Below are 20,436 nucleotides of genomic sequence, written 5' to 3' on the forward strand. Positions count from 1 at the left end.
AGGGCTGAATGCTCCCTGTCACTGTGTGCACATGTGTGTCTCTCACCTATAGGTGCACAGAAGAGAAGAACAGGTTTAACCAGATTTGCATGCCTGAGCTCAGATATAAACAGCAGCCGGCCAGGGTTTACCTTGACTTTCCTCTTGGCTTTACAGGAGATTTTGATTTGAAAATGACCATCAAAAACTTCTCAATTGAATACGATGCCGTCAACAGCAAAAACACCTTCACAAATGGAGACACCATCAACGGGAGAATCATCTTGGAGGTTTCTAAGGAAACTACAATCCAGTCCCTTGCTTTTATAGCAAAAGGAAAAGCTCGGGTCTGCTGGTCTGAAAATTATGGACAATATCAAAATAATGTGTACTGGGCTGAAAAGAAATATTACGAAGTCAAACATCATATCTTGAGAGAGGCAAGACAAGATGGTAACGTATTAAATTAATACAATTATTGAGATGCAGTACATTGTAGCTAATGCAATGACATTTAGACAATGATCTGTTATTAATATACTGTTTAAGGACTTATAATATGTAATTCTGTTCCAGGCACTGAAGTCGTTGGTAAAGGAAGACATGTATTTCCTTTTTCCTTCAAGATTCCTGACGGGTGCCTATTCTATTCTATACTTGAACTTTATTTTACGATGTTTTACTTCTTTTCAGGTCATTTAAATTCACTATTATTGTACTTCACAGAAAAATCCCATCATCTTTCAAAACCTCTTTTGGTAAAATTGTTCATAAATTGACGGCAGAGCTTAAACAATCACTGAAGCTGACAAAAGAGGCCAAAACCCACTTCACATTTGTGTCCAAAGCAGACATGAATATTCCCGGACTCATGGTAAGAAATCATTCATCTTTAAAACTGCAAATGTTGTTTAAGCAGCAGAGATTGTGTTAATCTGAGGTGTTGGTCTCTTCTTTTAGGAACCTCAGTATGGCACAAAGGATAAATCTGTCAAAGTTTTTGGCTCTGGAAACATTTCAATGGATGTTCACATCAAGCGGATGGGATATCAGCAAGGTAATGATCATGTCTGGTAGAATTACTGTAATCCTGCACCTGAAGGATTTTTATTCACGCTTTTCCTTGTTCAGCAACGTGGCACACCTCTCTCAGTTATTTTGGAGAGCAGGTATTTGTTGACTGGGTTTGTTTACTGCTACCTACATACTTCATCAAGGAAACATCGGTTACAATCTCTTGTTTGGTAACACTTGACTCCTCCCTAACTTACCATGAGCCTGGGTATCTAATGAACTGAGTGTCATGCGGAAATGTTTTTTTTGGATCATGAGAATGACTTGATGCTGGCAGAAGAGAGCCTCTTTCTTTGATGCTGCAGCAGTTCAAAATGCAAGCTCATTTTTTTCCTTTGCTGCTCTCTCTATCTTAACACTATTGATTAGTGTATGAGCCATATGTAAATCATAGAAGGAAGATGACATTGCAACTACAGTCATTCGTCCTCCAACTGCTGAAATCGTATCTAGAATCACAGCTAGATAACCAACCAGTGTGCTCTGGACTAGCTGCGAATGTGAAGGCAACAGGGGTACACAATAATGCACAGAGGAAGTAAGGTGTGGGGGAGGGTCACTACAGGTCCAACAAGTTTTTGCGTTGGTGCACTCTAAACTAAAGCCAACTTCACTGCCTAATGCAGGTTTAACGCTGGGATGGTCTCTATATCAGTGCTCACCTTAGATCATGGCAGATAGCAATATTGCATAATCGTAACCACTATTAACTACTTATGGATCTAAACATTTACTACTGTAACTCCATTTTACAGGCGAGGCTCTCAAAGTCACAGTTGAAGTCAGCAACCACTCAACTCGTTCAGTGAAGCCCAAATTCATACTGTATGAAATGAAGAGTTACTTCGCCCAGGGTCGCAAGAGAGTTTGCACAAACGCTCTCCTGAAAGACAAGATGGAGGCTGTTGCATCCTCTGGGAAAGAGACTGTGACCAAGGTGATCACCATCCCCAGGGAACTACCTCCCTCCATCTTGAACTGCTCCATACTCAGGCTTGAGTACGGGCTGAAGGTAAACGTCACTATATTGTGGTCAAACGATAGTTTGTGGGGGGTAATCCTGCATTTCTTCTTTCTGAGCCATTCTTATGTGCATATGCTTGATTACTGTTTTGTTAGATGAAGGAAAGCTTGTGGACTTTTCTGTGTTTCTATACTTTCATTGTTTAAAATGTTTTATTTGTGCTTTTAGTTAGTGAATGAGGGAAAAAAAAATCAGTCACAGGTGAAAAAATCAAATACTGATAGTGATATTATAAACAAACGTTCTAAGGTAAGGCATAGCAGAAGTGCTGTAAACCGGTACACCAGCGGGGACCTCTAGTGACAAAACAAAGGAATAATGTAAGAAACATAAGAAAGCCCCACTGACTTGAACAAGATACAAACACTTTCCAATGATGTAATCCAATGCATCCAACACAAATGTTTTTAAATTATGAATATCAACATTCTTTTGGAGACTTTGAACCCATCCCTCACTCATTGTTCATGGTGTTTGCCAAAGGAGTCGGTTATGTGCACAGTACAGTATCATTGTGACTGTATATAATACTGTAAAATAATTCTGGTGATATAAAGAAGAAAATCCAACAATTTTGACATCAACAATGTTTTTCACAGATCTTTCTAGATCTCAAATATGCTGCAAACCCAGAGATCAAACTGCCTATAGTCGTCCTATCTTCCTCTGAGGTCCCTGGTATACAACCACCTGCTGCTGCTGGCTTTGGATTTGAAGCATTTGGGAACCCAGACCAAGCAGCCTGGAGCACAAAACCACAACTACAAGCAGCACCCCAAGATGAGGATCCCCCTCCTCCCTACGGAGCATATGCAATGTACCCTTCTAGCAAATAGGCAAATGCAATGTAAATACGCCACCGATTTAGTATTGCACTCATATAACATTGTGAGACTCATGATGGACTGTTAAAAAAAGTGTAAAAATGTATGCAGCAGAACCAGAGATATTGCCTTTTTAATTCTATGAATTATTATTTCTTGTTAAAACCTGGCCCCTACATCACCCACAATGAAACTCACCACACCACAATCTCCGTATCATGCAATGCTCATGTTTTGTTGTAAAATTTGCTTTAAATTTTTCTTTTTTTTATGATAACACTGCTGGTTCTAATAATGGTTCTTTGTCCGTTTCCAGTTATGTTGATGCCAAATATTTTAATTTTTGTATTTTACTGTGAATAGATGTCCATATGTTGTAATTTCAGTGTTATTTGCATACTAACTAAATTTCCATCAGCTTGCTTAAATCAATGTCACCTCTTTGTGATAACACTGCTGGTTCTAACAGTAGTGACCATATGATTCTTTGTCAGTTCTTTTAAAGTCCTGTCAATGTGATACACTTTCTTTAAACATGAAATGCTTTGGAAATAAACCACATCCCTGACATAAAATTCAATTCAATTCAATTTATTTTTGTATAGCGTCAAATCACAACAGAAGTTATCTCAAGACGCTTTATATATAGAGCAGGTCTATGACCGTACACCATAGTTTAGAGACCCAACAGGATCCACCAAGCGCACTGTGGCCAGGAAAAACTCCCCGATTACTGGGAAGAAACCTGGAGCAGAACCGGGCGCAGGGCGGGCGGCCATCTGCCGAGACCGGATGGGGGGATAGATAGATAGATAGATAGAGATAGATAGGGAGAGAGAGAGAGAGAGAGAGAGAGAGAGAGAGAGAGAGAGAGAGAGAGAGAGAGAGAGAGAGGAGCAGCCACAATAGTAGCCTAGTAGCTGTAATAGCTAATACAAGTAGGACTGATAACACAAAACCAATAGTGGTGGATGGAAAGAGTGATAATACAACTATCGGAATTGATGTGATTGGGTCGTCCCCAGACGACCCAATCACATCATATCATATAACACTAAACAGCACTTGTGTATATATAGGTTAATCAGCGGCACTGTATCCTTCCAGAAACGTCTGTGAGATAATGGACACCATGGACCACCATTTTAGTATTTTTTCTTTTTTTACAAAAATTGTTTCCAAATGACTTATATACCAACAACCAGATCATTGTTTGTGTAGAGACCTGTCACAGACACTGACTGATTGACAGATTAAGCTTTTTCTGCTCCGAGAGCTGGTGAAACAGCTTTCTTTGAATCATTTATATAATTTCCATTATTCCATTGTGACTAAAATCCTATGATGTCACATAGCACGTGCAATATGTTCAGTAAATGGAACATTTTTTAACATGCCTGAAAAATAATATGTCATGTGACACATTGAGGAAGCGAAGCATGTGACACTCACAAACCCAGGTATTACTCTCCACCCACTGAGGAGTTTATCAAGAGAGCATGCTCATTCTGGACAGCAATGTGATTAATTGCTCAGACTATGACTATGACTATTTAAGCCATTGCAAACTCACCACAGTTTGCTAAAAAATTTACATTTTGTAGTGATTTTGCAGGGCTGAATGCTCCCTGTCACTGTGTGCACATGTGTGTCTCTCACCTATAGGTGCACAGGAGAGAAGAAGAGGTTTAACCAGATTTGCATGCCTGAGCTCAGATATAAACAGCAGCCGGCCAGGGTTTACCCTGACCTTCCTCTTGGTTTTACAGGAGATTTTGATTTGAAAATGACCATCAAAAACTTCTCAATTGAATACGATGCCGTCAACAGCAAAAACACCTTCACAAATGGAGACACCATCAATGGGAGAATCATCTTGGAGGTTTCTAAGGAAACTACAATCGAGTCCCTTGCTTTTATAGCAAAAGGAAAAGCTCGGGTCTTCTGGTATGAACTTTATGGACCATTGCAACTTTATGTGTACGGGGCTGTTAGGACATATTATGATGTCAAACATCATATCTTGAGAGAGGCAAGACAAGATGGTAACGTATTAAATTAATACAATTATTGAGATGCAGTACACTGTAGCTAATGCAATGACATTTAGACAATGATCTGTTATTAATATACTGTTTAAGGACTTATAATATGTAATTCTGCTCCAGGCACTGAAGTCGTTGGTAAAGGAAGACACGTATTTCCTTTTTCCTTCAAGATTCCTGACGGGTGCCTATTCTATTCTATACTTGAACTTTATTTTACATTGATGTTTTACTTCTTTTCAGGTAATTAAAATGTTCTATTATTGTACTTCACAGAAAAATCCCATCATCTTTCAAAACCTCCATTGGAGAAATTGTTCATAAATTGACGGCAGAGCTTAAACAATCGATGAAGCCGACAAAAGAGGCCAAAACCCACTTCACATTTGTGTCCAAAGCAGACATGAATATTCCCGGACTCATGGTAAGAAATCATTCATCTTTAAAACTGCAAATGTTGTTTAAGCAGCAGAGATTGTGTTAATCTGAGGTGTTGGTCTCTTCTTTTAGGAACCTCAGTATGGCACAAAGGATAAATCTGTCAAAGTTTTTGGCTCTGGAAACATTTCAATGGATGTTCACACCAAGCGGATGGGATATCAGCAAGGTAATGATCATGTCTGGTAGAATTACTGTAATCCTGCACCTGAAGGATTTTTATTCACGCTTTTCCTTGTTCAGCAACGTGGCACGCCTCTCTCAGTTATTTTGGAGAGCAGGTATTTGTTGACTGGGTTTGTTTACTGCTACCTACATACTTCATCAAGGAAACATCGGTTACAATCTCTTGTTTGGTAACACTTGACTCCTCCCTAACTTACCATGAGCCTGGGTATCTAATGAACTGAGTGTCATGCGGAAATGTTTTTTTTTGGATCATGAGAATGACTTGATGCTGGCAGAAGAGCGCCTCTTTCTTTGATGCTGCAGCAGTTCAAAATGCAAGCTCATTTTTTTGCTTTGCTGCTCTCTCTATCTTAACACTATTGATTAGTGTATGAGCCATATGTAAATCATAGAAGGAAGATGACATTGCAACTACAGTCATTCTTCCACCAACTGCTGAAATCTTATCTAGAAAGACAGCTAGATAACCAACCAGTGTGCTCTGGACTAGCTGCGAATGTGAAGGCAACAGGGTACACAGTATGCACAGAGGATTTAAGGTGTGGGGGAGGGTCACTACAGGTCCAACACATTTTTGTGTTGGTGCACTCTAAACTAAAGCCAACTTCACACTACACAACTTTTTAAATTCGTCAGTTCTCCGTCCTGTTCACACTACACAACTCGCTGCCTTGTCATCAGGGGTCTTGAAGTCGTTGTGGTTTTCACATTACATGACTGACCGGCGACAGGGGGTCACACATTACAAGATCTTTCACCAGGAGGAATTCCAGATGAGGTCTCCAAACACGTCTTTACTATTTCCGCAATGTAGATAAGTCTTTGTGTTATCTGTTATGTTTATTAATGCAAACATCACACATGCAACACCCAAGGGGCAACAACAACTCTGGTTCGGGTTGCAAATTCAACACATTTAGTAAGTTCCCAAAGTTACAGGTGACCCCTCTGCTAGTTTCCGGTTTCCCCTTACTCTGTCCCCAACCAGATATTTAGCATGCTAGATATCTGGAATGTGTCTGCGATGCATCATCGAGCCTCTCTGGTAGCATCTTTTAACAGTTCACACATGGCATCACTCGAGCGCTTAGCCAACGCGGATTTGTCTCTGTTTTTTGTCTGGGAGCTCCAAAAACTCGTTGAGTGGAAAATCAGGGCTAAACGCGCGTGCAGTTTGCGAGTGATTGACAGCTGCCTCCGTTGAATGAACAGCCAATAGGAACGCTCTCTCTCTGAAATGACCTGTGATTGGCCAATGTCTCCTGCTAGATTTTTTAAAGCCTGAAAACAGAGCCATGAGGAGGTACAGAAGTCTAGTTATTGCTCAGAACACTTGAATTACAATATGCTGAAAGGTTATTATGGGATTTTTGCCCAAATGATGCCAAAAACATTCTGCCTAATGCAGGTTTAACCGTGGGATGGTCTCTATATCAGTGCTCACCTTAGATCATGGCAGATAGCAATATATCCTGTCTATTGACTAGTGGTAGTTTCACAATGAATGCTCATTGCTCAAAGTTCAATATTTTTTGATTGGTCTTCTTTTTATTAAAGAGAAAATACATCTTCACTAAGAACATAACGGCAGCTAAAAATCTTGTATTTGTTGACTTCCAGTGTTTTTTCACCTTGCTCATGTGATGTAGAAGTGTATTCCAGGGTGTGCCAGTACATCATGGCGTCACTGTTCAGCCTGGTGTTAACTAACTCTTAATTACTTAATAATGTCTTCGGTAACAATATATAGCACTTTTTTACTGTTACGTTGGCCACTGGTCAACCTAATGTGTATCATACAGAAACTTACTGCATACACATTATCCTATTGCAGAATCGTAACCACTATTAACTACTTATGGATCTAAACATTTACTACTGTAACTCCATTTTACAGGCGAGGCTCTCAAAGTCACAGTAGAAGTCAGCAACCACTCAACTCGTTCAGTGAAGCCCAAATTCATACTGTATGAGAAGAAGAGTTACTTCGCCGCGGGTCACTCAAGAGTTTGCATAAACGCTCTCCTGAAAGACAAGATGGAGGCTGTTGCATCCTCTGGGAAAGAGACTGTGACCAAGGTGATCACCATCCCCAGGGAACTACCTCCCTCCATCTTGAACTGCTCCATACTCAGGCTTGAGTACTGGCTGAAGGTAAACGTCACTATATTGTGGTCAAACGATAGTTTGTGGGGGGTAATCCTGCATTTCTTCTTTCTGAGCCATTCTTATGTGCATATGCTTAATTACTGTTTTGTTAGATGAAGGGAAGCTTGTGGACGTTTCTGTGTTTCTATTGTCATTGTTTAAAGGGACTGTTTGTAACTTTTTAAGCGTATAAATGTAGCGGGTCGGCACACATGCGCGTTCGCATATGCGCACTCGCATATGCGCGCTCGCGTGTGGCCGGAGCCTCGTCTCTGCTGCCTGCTCTCCTTCACTCAGACAGCGCGCGCGTCCTCCACCTCTAGACGTGAACGCGCGCTCACTACACACTGCAGAAGAGTTAGTTTAGCTCTGAGAATATCTAGTGAATGCACAGGGGACGTTTGTGCAGAAATGAATGCTGCAGCTCCTCCAGACCAACAGAGGTTTTCCATGTCTTGTGAAGCGACGGAGCTCTACGTTGTCTTCTCGTTACCGACCGGGTGCCGGTGTCTCCTCTGCTCTCTCCGGCTGCGGGCGGAGAGGGCAGGGAGACACGCTGCAGAGCCCCGCTACTTCAGCCTGCACTTAGGCAGGAAAAGCCAACACTAGGATCAGATCTAAATCATGTTCATGGAGAGACCTTCGTCTGGTCAGCTAACATTACTGCCAAGCAGCTGAAATATAGAGTGATATTGTGGTTTTAGCTGACGTGTGTCGCCTCACTGTGTTGAGCGACGCTCTTTCAGGTATATTTAGAGCGAGCAAGCGCGAGCCCGACGCTGACTTTCGTTGATTTCATGGCCACAGGTGTCGCTGTTAACAAGCATTTCTGAAAGTTACAAATAGTCCCTTTAAGATGTCTTATTTGTGCTTTTAGTTAGTGAATGAGGGAGAAAAAAAAATTCAGTCACAGGTGAAAAAAATCCAGTACTGATAGTGATATTATAAACAAACGTTCTAAGGTAAGGCATAGCAGAAGTGCTGTAAACCGGTACACCAGCGGGGACCTCTAGTGACAAAACAAAGGAATAATGTAAGAAACATAAGAAAGCCCCACTGACTTGAACAAGATACAAACACTTTCCAATGATGTAATGTATCCAACACAAATGTTTTTAAATTATGAATATCAACATTCTTTTGGAGACTTTGAACCCATCCCTCACTCATTGTTCATGGTGTTTGCCAAAGGAGTCGGTTATGTGCACAGTACAGTATCATTGTGACTGTATATAATACTGTAAAATAATTCTGGTGAAATAAAGAAGAAAATCCAACAATTTTGACATCAACAATGTTTTTCACAGATCTATCTAGATCTCAAATATGCTGCAAACCCAGTGATCTTACTGCCTATAGTCGTCTTACCTTCCTCTGAGGTCCCTGGTATACAACCACCTGCTGCTGCTGGCTTTGGATTTGAAGCATTTGGGAACCCAGACCAAGCAGCCTGGAGCACAACACCACAACTACAAGCAGCACCCCAAGATGAGGATCCCCCTCCTCCCTACGGAGCATATGCAATGTACCCTTCTAGCAAATAGGCAAATGCAATGTAAATACGCCACCGATTTAGTATTGCACTCATATAACATTGTCAGACTCATGATGGACTGTTAAAAAAAGTGTAAAAATTGATGCAGCAGAACCAGAGATATTGCCTTTTTAATTCTATGAATTCTTCTTTCTTGTCAAAACCTTGCCATCACATCACCCACAATGAAACTCACCACACCACAATCTCCGTTTCCTGCAATGCTCATGTTTGTTTGTAAAATTTGCTTTAAATTTGTCTTTTTTTTATGATAACACTGCTGGTTCTAATAATAGTTCTTTGTCCGTTTCCAGTTATGTTGATGCCAAATATTTAAATTTTTGTATTTTACTGTGAATAGATGTCCATATGTTGTAATTTCAGTGTTATTTGCATACTAACTAAATTTCCATCAGCTTGCTTAAATCAATGTCACCTCTTTGTGATAACACTGCTGGTTCTTACAGTAGTGACCATATGATTCTTTGTCAGTTCTTTTAAAGTCCTGTCAATGTGATAAACTTTCTTTAAACATGAAATGCTTTGGAAATAAACCACATCCCTGACATAAAATCATATAACACTAAACAGCACCTGTGTATATATAGGTTAATCAGCGGCATTGTACCTTTTGAGAAATGTCTGTGAGATAATGGACCACCATTTTAGTATTTTTTTTTTTTACAAAAATTGTTTCTAAATGACTTATATACCAATAACCAGATCATTGTTTGTGTAGAGACCTGTCACAGACACTGACTTATTGACAGATTAAGCTTTTTCTGCTCCGAGAGCTGGTGAAACAACATTCTTTGAATCATTTATATAACTTATATTATTCCACTGTGACTAAAATCCCATGATGTCACATAGCACGTGCAACACGTACAGTAAATGGAAACTTGTTTGACGTGACTGAAAAATAATATGTCATGTGACACATTGAGAAAGCGTAGAATGTGACACTCACAAACCCAGGTATTACTCTCCACCCACTGAGGAGTTTATCAAGAGAGCATGCTCATTCTGGACAGCAATGTGATTAATTGCTCTGACTATGACCATCCAGTTGCAATTTAAGCCATTGTTTAACATGTTTTAGTAAACTGTGGTGAGGCAGGGCTGAATGCTTCCCATTACTGTGTGTGGAAGTGTGTCTCTCACCTGAGGGCACAGAAGAGAAGAACAGGTTTAACCAGATTTGCATGCCTGAGATCAGATATAAACAGCAGCCGGTCTGGGTTTACCCTGACTTTCCTCTTAGTTTTGAGGAACTCAAACCTCACTGTGTATTCCTCTGTGGAAAATGACCATCAAAAACTTCTCAATTGAATATGATGCCATCAACAGCAAAAACACCTTCACAAATGGAGACACCATCAACGGGAGAATCATCTTGGAGGTTTCTAAGGAAACTAAAATCCAGTCGCTTGATTTTATAGCAAAAGGAAAAGCTAATGTTCGCTGGACTGAACAGCACGGGAATAATCACCATCATGTGTACTGGTCTGATGAGAAATATTACGAAGTCAAACATCATATCTTGAGAGAGGCAAGACAAGATGGTAACGTATGAAATTAATACAATCATTGATATGCGGTACATTGTAGCTAATGCAATGACATTTAGACAATGATCTGTTATTAATATACTGTTTAAGGACTTATAATATGTAATTCTGATCCAGGCACTGAAGTCGTTGGTCAAGGAAGACATGTATTTCCTTTTTCCTTCGAGATTCCTGACAGGTGCCTATTCTTTACTTTATTTCAGACTGATGTTTTACTTCTTATCAGGTCATTTAAATTCACTATTATTGTACTTCACAGAAAAATCCCATCATCTTTCAAAGCCACCACAGGCAAAATTGTTCATAAATTGACGGCACAGCTTAAACAATCGATGAAGCTGACAAAAGAGGCCAAAACCCACTTCACATTTGTGTCCAAAGCAGACATGAATATTCCCGGACTCATGGTAAGAAATCATTCATCTTTAAAACTGCAAATGTTGTTTAAGCAGCAGAGATTGTGTTAATCTGAGGTGTTGGTCTCTTCTTTTAGGAACCTCAGTATGGCACAAAAGATAAATCTGTCAAAGTTTTTGGCTCTGGAAACATTTCAATGGATGTTCACACCAAGCGGATGGGATATCAGCAAGGTAATGATCATGTCTGGTAGAATTACTGTAATCCTGCACCTGAAGGATTTTGATTCACGCCTTTCCTTGTTCAGCAACGTGGCACGCCTCTCTCAGTTATTTTGGAGAGCAGGTATTTGTTGACTGGGTTTGTGTTTAATACCACCTACATACTTCATCAAGGAAACATCGGTTACAAATTCTTGTTTGGTAACACTTGACTCCTCCCTAACTTGTCATGAGCCTGGGTATCTAATGAACTGAGTGTCATGCGGAAATGTTTTTTTTGGATCATGAGAATGACTTGATGCTGGCAGAAGAGAGCCTCTTTCTTTGACGCTGCAGCAGTTCAAAATGCAAGCTTATTTTTTCCTCTGCTGCTCTCAACATCTTAACACTATTGATTAGTGTGTGAGCCATATTTAAATCCTGGAAGGAAGATGACATTGCAACTACAGTCATTCGTCCTCCAACTGCTGAAATCGTATCTAGAATCACAGCTAGATAACCAACCAGTGTGCTCTGGACTAGCTGCGAATGTGAAGGCAACAGGGGTACACAATAATGCACAGAGGAAGTAAGGTGTATGGGAGGGTCAATAGGCCCTTTTCACAGCAGCAATTTTGACATGTCATTGCAGGGTCAACACAGTTGGATTTAATAATATTAATTATGACCCTATTCCAATAAGGTTATGAATAATGTGAATGCACTAGCTGAGTCAAAGTTTGTGCTAAGTTTGGAAATAACTAAAAGGGTTAGTTGGGATCTTTTGAAGTGGTGTTACTTTACTGCTTTTGTGAATGGAGTCTGGTGGCTTTGAAGAGAGCGATCTAACAGCTTCAGTTCCCCGTCAGAAAGAGCTGCCGGGCAGTGAGGTAAAGCGGCTGTGGACGAAAGCAGCAGAAAAAACACCTAAGAAAAATCTATTTCAGTTTAAGTGTGCGCTATATTTTGAATATTTTCACTGCTTTTCGGGTTTTAACATTTTCTATGAAATTGTATTAGATTTTAGTTTGATATTTACTATAGCCCGACTGATAACGGATTGTTGAGGCCGATACCGATATGGATATTTGGCAGTCCGATAACGATATAATCGGCCGGTATCAATCAACATCAATAAATCACATAAACAAACAATTTTGATATGGATACCTTAGATTTCTTTTTTTAATTGTATACATTTTAATTGTTTAATTTCACCCTGTTTCTAAATAACCTCAAAGCTACTTTCGCATTTCTGTTCTACAAGTTCTGGTTACTGATTGGCCGACATACACACCGATACATTATATCTGCAATAAGCTAATACTGTTTGATACAGTATGATATTGATTTGCATCTTGTTTTTGTTGACTTCCAGTGTTTTTTTAACCTTGCTCTTGTGATGTAGAGCATCACTCATGGTATCACTGTTCAGCCTGGTGTTAAGTTACTCTTTAATGCTTAACAATGTCTTCGGTAACAATATAGCACTCTCTTCCGTTATGTTGGCCACTGGTCAACCTGTATCATACATAAACTCACTGCCTACACATTATCCTATTGCAGAATCGTAACCCCTAATGATGGATCTAAAAATGCACTACTGTAGCTTTCTTTTTCTCCATTTTACAGGCGAGGCTCTCCAAGTCACAGTTGAAGTCGGCAACCGCTCGAGTCGTTCAGTGAAGCCCAAATTCAAACTGTATGAGAAGAGGAGTTTCTTCGCCCAGGGTCGCAGGAGAGTTCACACAAATGAGATCCTGAAGGACAAGATGGAGGCTGTTGCATCCTCTGGGAAAGAGACTGTGACCAAGGTGATCACCATCCCCAGGGAACTACCTCCCTCCATCTTGAACTGCTCCATAATCAAGCTGGAGTACAGGCTGAAGGTAAACGTCACTATATTGTCGTCAAATGATAGTTTGTGGGGGGTAATCCTGCATTTCTTCTTTCTGAGCCATTCTTCTGTGCATATGCTTGATTACTGTTTTGTTAGAATAGCTACCGATGGGAAGCCTATGGGGCTTTTTCTGTTTCTCTTTTCCTTGTTTAAAATGTCTTCTTTGTACTTTTAGTTACCGAATGAGGTTTCATTTTGAAAGTGACTAAAAATCTAATAATGATATAGTGATATCATAAAAAAATCCTTTCTATGGAAAGGCTAAGCCCTTCTCTTATGCCATGATATATAATATACAAAATGACAAAGGAAGCATGTTTCTTCACTGATTGTTAGTAAAATGACAAAAAAGTACAAAAATGTAGAGCACACATAAACCTAATCAACTCAGGAAACTCAAATGAACTGAATAAACTCCAGAGAGAGAAAACCTGCAGTAAACCAGAGATGACCTCTAGTGACAAAACAAAGAAATACAGTAAGAAACATAAGAAAGCCCCACTGACTTGAACTAGAGTGATACAAAAACTTTCTAAATATGTTTTCCTATAGATCCAATAATAATAAAAAATAAAATCTCATTTGTTTTTAAAAAATTATGAATATCAGCATTTATCTGGAGTCTTTGAACCCATCCCTCACTCATTGGTATTTGCCAAAGGAGTCAGTTATGCGGAGAGTAGCCTATGTAAATTATTGTGACTGTATATAATACTGTACAATAATTCTGTTATTTTTTCACAGATCTATCTAGATGTCAAATATGCTGCAGACCCAGAGATCAAACTGCCTATAGTCGTCTTACCTTGCTCTGAGGTCCCTGGTATGAAACAACCACCTGCTGCTGCTGGCTTTGGATTTGAAGCATTTGGGAACCCAGACCAAGCAGCCTGGAGCACAAAACCACAACTACAAGCAGCACCCCAAGCTGTGTATCCCCCTCCTCCCTACGGAGCATACGCAATGTACCCTCCTAGCAAATATGCAAGTGCAATGTAAATATGCCACCGATTTAGTATTGCACTCATATAACATTGTCAGACTCATGATGGACTGTTAAAAAAGTGTCAAAATTGATGCAGCAGTACCAGAGATATTGCCTTTTTTATTCTATGAATTCTTCTTTCTTGTCAAAACCTGGCCCCTACATTACCCACAATGCAACTCACGAGCCAAATGTTCCGTTGGAGATTCAGGAGTGTTATGCTCATGCTTATGTTTTTTGTAATATTTGCAGCTGTGTAACAGAAGATGCTTTAAATAAAGAGTTTTCTACTTTTGTGATAACACTGCTGGTTCTAATAACGGTTCTTTGTCCGTTATGTTGATGCCAACGTTTTTATTTGTTTTATTTCGCTGTGAATTGTCCATATGTTGTAATTTCAGTGTTATGTGCATACTAAATAAATTTCCATCAGGTTGCTTTAATGAATGTTACCTCAAGGACAAAGTTGAATAGAATTGCTTTTGACTAAACATACAGTAACACGTTTCAATCAAAAGATGGATTAGAGATGTTTCACCCTCCATCATCAAGCTACAGTATTTAACTTTAAAGTGAACAGCATGATGTTATGTCTGTAAAAAAGTTGTGGAACGTGTACTGACTCTGAATCCCCTTACAAAAGAAGTTGTACTTCAAGTTTATTTTATGAAGTAAACTCAAGTATACATTATTTAATAAGTATACTAATATCAATGTACTAGTAGTATACTTGTAAGTGTACTACTTCAATACTTCTCGGGACAAAATTGGCCCACTTTTTTAGTTTATAAAAGTATACTTTAAATGTAAGAGTAGTAAACTTTCAGTACACAACTGGTTTACATCCAAGTTGTATTTTGTACTGCAACTATAATATGAACTATACTACAAGTGAACTTATACTGTTAGTTTACTAGTTATATACTTATACTACCATATTACTTATACTTTTCTTTATACTTTTCAGTATAAGCCAAGTACACGTGGACTTTTCTGTATACCAAGTATATACTTAAGTGTAATTTTGTTAAGTTTATCTCTGATAAGTACACAAAAAGTAAACTGAAAGCGTAATCTCTTATTTTACGTTTCAAAGAAGTATACTAATAGCATACTTGAATAAACTTCTTTTTTTGTAAGGGTCTGTTATAGAATGAAATATGTTCTAAATGCTCCAGTGCATTTCCTTAGTAATAATAATAATAATGTCAATCTCAATTTATTTGGCCTAATTTAAGCTGTGAGGCTGCCGGCTAGAGTTACCTGTGTGAAAGTGACACCTGCAGCTCTTGATCACGTGGTCATGTGTGACGCAGATACAGCTTTCTTTAGAAGTCCAATACTACAGTGCATGCCAGCCTTACCTGATCCTTGTTCATCAACGAAAGGCCCAACTTCAATACCACCGTGGATCAATTCAAAACAGCAAAGTTATAGGAATCCTTTTGCAAAAGAAGGAGGATCGTCTACTCATTTCACTTCGCAACCTCTGGGAAGGTTATTTGATGTTGTCTTATCATGACTGTAAAGCATCTCTCAGTGGATTACAACAAGGTGAATGAGCGAGGCACCTTCTCTCCCGGGGACATCCTCTCCGGCAGGGTGACAGTGGTGACCAGCAGGGAAACCAAAGTGCAGAGTTTTTTGGTCAGAGCCAAAGGAAAAGCTAAGGTGACATGGCACGAACAAGAAGGGCAAGCCACAGGGACGCACAGCGACAAGAAGCGATACTTTTATTTTGAACACATTATTCTTCAGGATAAAAACAAAGGAGATGGTTAGTATTGACTCTCTTATGCCAAAAAGAAAGAAACCGCTTAAAGCTTTTGAATTCAAAGACATTTTGTAATCTGTGATGAATGTGCATTTAACAAAACTGTTTCTTTTTTATAAGGTTCAGAAATCATTCGCCCTGGGAGAAATGTGTATCCATTCACCTTTGTGATTCCAAATACGTACGTATGAATATATATATATATTTATAATAAACATTCCTCACTAGCTGGTGAAATAAAATAATCTCCCTTGCGTATCTGGGTTATTTCTCTACAGAGATATGCCTTCATCCTACGGGGGGAAATGGGGCAAAGTTACATACAGTTTGCGTGCCCAGCTGACTCAGTCAATCTGGCTCGTCCACAAAACCAAGACTGAGTTCCCTTTTCTGACCAAGTCTGAGTTCCCCTTTGCCTCCAAATCAGATATGGTAATCATCGGCCTCAAGGTATGGAATATATTTGCCTTTGTACTTTTACTTCTAGGTTTTTCTTATAGATCCCATTTGTGTGTTCACTTTTATAATTATAATATGTTATAATAATCATCTATGCAGCTATAATGCCAGCTCAAACTGGTATTTAAAGAGTTGGCATCCTGACAGTTTATGTTTCTATTTGGTATAGGAACAACAATATGCAACCAGGATTTCATTTTGTGGCTCTTCAAAGGTTACTATGAATGTAACCTCTGAAAAAATGGGAATAAAGCAAGGTAGACAGATTTCAATAAGAATATTTTTTTTTCTAAATGGCCTTAACTGAAACATTAATGATATTTTCTTTCTACTAAATATAATAGGTGAAGCAATGGGAGTCTCCGTAGAGGTGCTCAATGACTCTGCATGCACAGTAACACCCAAATTCTACCTGTGTGAAAAGCAGACCTTTGTTGCTCAGTCTAAGAGGATAGTACACACCAATGACACCCTCTTTGGGACAGGAGACTCTGTTCCAGCCGAGACCAGTAAGACTATGACCAGAGTCCTGAGTATCCCTCCACAGCTCCACCCTACCTTCCTCAACTGCAGCATGATGAACCTTGAGTACAGAATCAAGGTATTTATACTGTGTATATTGTGTTGATTTACTTTTTAAAAAGTACACTTGGCTTGGATATAGAGTGATTGCCAGACAGCAACACACTGGCTGTATGAAAGGGGAAACTGAGGGAGAAAGAGGGAGGAGGGGTTAAAGGCGACAGCCCTTGTCTAAACACTAATGACTGGTACATGTAGGACAAAGTGTCATATTACAGCCCAACCTGATCTGTCACCTAAAAAAACCCCGGATGTAATGACAAAGAGCCAGAGCAAAAAACTCATACTGCACAGAGAAAAGTGGGGGAAGGAGATATACAATACAGAACAGTATTAAAAGTTGCGTTTCTTTGGTTGCAGGTCACTCTTGATGTCCCTCTGGCAAGAGACTCAGAGATCAGACTTCCTCTGGTCGTTCTGTTGGGGTCGCCAAAACCACATCAACAAAAACCAAAGAGATCCATCTGGTTTAGAAAGCTTCCTGGTTAAAAAAATATGCATTAGATCCAGAGCCAGTGTTGTGCATGTTGTATGACAAGGACTCTAAATAACAACCCAAAATAACTGTTAAATGTAGTTGCTTTTAAATAAATTCAAACTACCTCAAGTGCCTGATAATTCACTCTATACTCTTTTATCCACTAGATGGAGATGTGTGTCACTAAGAAGCCAGTAATAGCTGATTCATTTGTAAGTAGGTACTCAGATCTTTTATTTAAGTAAATGTTTCAATACCACAATATAAAAATACTCCGTTACTCCTGTGACTGACATATTATCATCTATTACACTGTAATATTAATACTGATGCATATTTAGTTTAGTTTAATGGGGTAGGAGAGAGGAAAAATAAAGTCCTGCAACAAATCTATTTAAATGTTTGGAATATTTTCTAATCTTTGCTTTTTTTCTGTAAAATATTGGATGATTTTAGATCTTTGAGCCTCAAACAGATGAAACCATGTGATACGTTTATGAGGGAACCTTTGGTGGAACTGCTAACAACTCAGAGACATCTGAAATGAGTCCCAACCAGACACTGCTTCTTTGGAAAGGGAAACAATACATTTATTCAATGTTTTTTAAGTTAAATATTTTTATGAAAAGTAACTACTGCACTTGTCAAAGTGGAGTAAAAATCACAATATTTACCTCTGAATTGTTATGGAAGTATAAAGTAGCATAAAATGGAAAAGTATAGTACAAGTAAAATTGTACTTACTGAGTAAATGTTAAGGCTGTCAAAGTTAATGCAATAATAATGCGTTAACGCTAATTTGTTTTAATTTCTTTAACATATCAACGCAATTGGCGATTTTTAGGTTGTAGCGGCCTCAGTTTTTAAGCGTGAAGATAGAGTGAAGATACTGGCATCATATGAAACTAGAAACCCAAGGAATCCATTGGTACCAACCATGTCATACTATACATAGCTGGTATTGAAGGAGGCTAAATAACGCTCCAAACTGATGCTAAATTTGGCGAGGAAAAACTGGCATGGCCATTTTCAAAGGGGTCCCTTGACCTCTGACCTCAAGATATGTGAATGAAAATGGGTTCTATGGGTACCCACGAGTCTCCCCTTTACAGACATGCCCACTTTATGATAATCACATGCAGTTTGGGGCAAGTCATAGTCAAGTCAGTACACCGACACACTGACAGCTGTTGTTGCCTGTTGGGCTTGAGTTTGCCATGTTATGATTTGAGCATATTTTTTATGCTAAATGCAGTACCTGTGAGGGTTTCTGGACAATATTTGTCATTGGTTTGTGTTGTTAATTGATTTCCAATAATACAAATATACATACATTTGTTTAAAGCAAGCATATTGGCCCACTCCTATGTTGATAAGACTTTTAAATACTTGACAAATCTCCCTTTAAGGTACATTTTGAACAGATAAAAAATGTGTGATTCATTTGCGATTAATGGTGATTGACTATGGACAATCATGCGATTAATTGCGATTAAATATTTGAATCGATTGACAGCCCTATTAAATGTACCACCACTGCACTGGAGTATGTAAAAAGCTGAATTTTGATGTTGGGGTGAACTCCTTTAATTCCTTTAATAAGATGAACTTGTTAGGGTGAAGAAAGGCCTCTCCTGTTTGAGATACTAATTCATCTGAACAGATATGAATCATTTACATTTAAGAAGTCATTTGTCGTCTCCTCACAATCGTGACTGTCGGGAATGAGCACTCATACGTCGCAGCACAGAGACACAAACAATGACTCAGTGAGATCTGAGAATTAGACGTTAGGGGTTTCTCACGCTCATCCTTGTCCATGGACTCATTTTGCAACGGAGGAAAGTATTGAACAAAGGCACATTCATGGTTCTAACAGTACATGTGTTACCCAACAAGCGGTTCTTAAGTGAAACCAGGCCCATGTTCTTGACAGAGATCGTTCCCTGCCCAGGAGGGGAAACATTTGGAGAGCTGAGCATTTTATGGTTGGGATCCATCCTGGAAACATTAGATCTGGCTATTGTGACACCACATACAGCACACCCACTATACCCAGAGAGAGAGAGAAAGAGAGAGAGAGAGAGTGTTTGGTTCTGGAGCACAAATAGGTCTTCACGATTTCAGCCCACAAAACAGAGATTACTCTCAACATTAATAATACAAAAGCACAAGAGTGACAGGCTTCAAAACCCACCGTTCTGGTGGACCTGCCCTCTGCACTGCTGTTGTGGGAATTGAAAAATTAAGCTCATATTTCAGCTCACATCTGCTCCAATTGACTTGTCATCGTGTGTTTCTTGAGCTTGTAAGAAAGTGTATTAATATTTGAGTGGAAACACATAAAATGTGATTCAAATCATATGTCAAACAGCTTTTATGTATCATTTATTGTAAGTAACTGTAATAACTTTGATAGTATAATGACTATGTGGGTTAGAGGAGGACTGACAGCCACTGACATAACTCAGTAAATGTTGAAAAAAAATTGGAAATAGAGGGTCTAAGTGCTGCATGATTGAACAGCACAGAATGTGGTTTTATGTAGCACAGTACGCAGTGCAGATTTAGCTAGAATTCTGCCTCCTACACCTGCATGAAGATATCTGCAAAGCAGCAGTGATGTTCACGTTCTCCAATATAATAGAACAGAAACTTTCAGGTATGATGCAGTGTGACAGATTCCTCTAATCCTTGAATCCTACACCTGCATGAAGACGTCTTGGGAGCAGCAGTCTCATGTCATTCTGTTCATTTCTGGCAGCAGTCATGGTGCTGGCTGTGCTGTAGCAGAGCCTGCCTGGTAACCAGACTGGCTCCGTGTACAGTGTGTGCAGGCTGTCAGCCAGCCAGCTCCCTCCCTACACACACACAC

The 20,436-nt window shown here is 39.3% G+C and overlaps 2 protein-coding genes across 4 annotated transcripts; both read left to right on the forward strand.

Moving 5' to 3' along the window:
* Positions 1–114: 114 nt before the first annotated feature.
* LOC119493679 (arrestin domain-containing protein 3-like) lies at positions 115–14,712 on the forward strand. 3 transcript variants are annotated; one of them, XM_037779179.1, is made up of 6 exons: positions 115–432; positions 10,944–11,004; positions 11,086–11,233; positions 11,320–11,416; positions 13,016–13,272; positions 14,028–14,712. In XM_037779179.1, the coding sequence occupies exons 1-6, from the start codon at positions 174–176 to the stop codon at positions 14,280–14,282; spliced, it is 1,077 nt and encodes a 358-aa protein (XP_037635107.1). In that variant the 5' UTR covers positions 115–173; the 3' UTR covers positions 14,283–14,712. The 3 variants fall into 3 exon arrangements, with proteins under 3 accessions (XP_037635107.1, XP_037635108.1, XP_037635109.1); XM_037779180.1 differs by lacking the exons at positions 10,944–11,004; positions 11,086–11,233; positions 11,320–11,416; positions 13,016–13,272; positions 14,028–14,712 and adding exons at positions 556–616; positions 706–853; positions 940–1,036; positions 1,809–2,065; positions 2,677–3,481 and having other exon boundaries at positions 121–432; XM_037779181.1 differs by lacking the exon at positions 115–432 and adding an exon at positions 10,497–10,820.
* LOC119493680 (arrestin domain-containing protein 3-like) lies at positions 4,654–9,831 on the forward strand. The gene is made up of 6 exons (XM_037779182.1): positions 4,654–4,946; positions 5,070–5,130; positions 5,223–5,370; positions 5,457–5,553; positions 7,471–7,727; positions 9,029–9,831. Exons 1-6 carry the CDS (start codon positions 4,688–4,690, stop codon positions 9,263–9,265), a joined length of 1,059 nt encoding a protein of 352 aa, XP_037635110.1. The 5' UTR covers positions 4,654–4,687; the 3' UTR covers positions 9,266–9,831.
* Positions 14,713–20,436: the final 5,724 nt, after the last annotated feature.

This window comes from Sebastes umbrosus, chromosome 8, assembly GCF_015220745.1.
Source record: "Sebastes umbrosus isolate fSebUmb1 chromosome 8, fSebUmb1.pri, whole genome shotgun sequence".
NCBI classification, from domain to species: Eukaryota; Metazoa; Chordata; class Actinopteri; order Perciformes; family Sebastidae; genus Sebastes; species Sebastes umbrosus.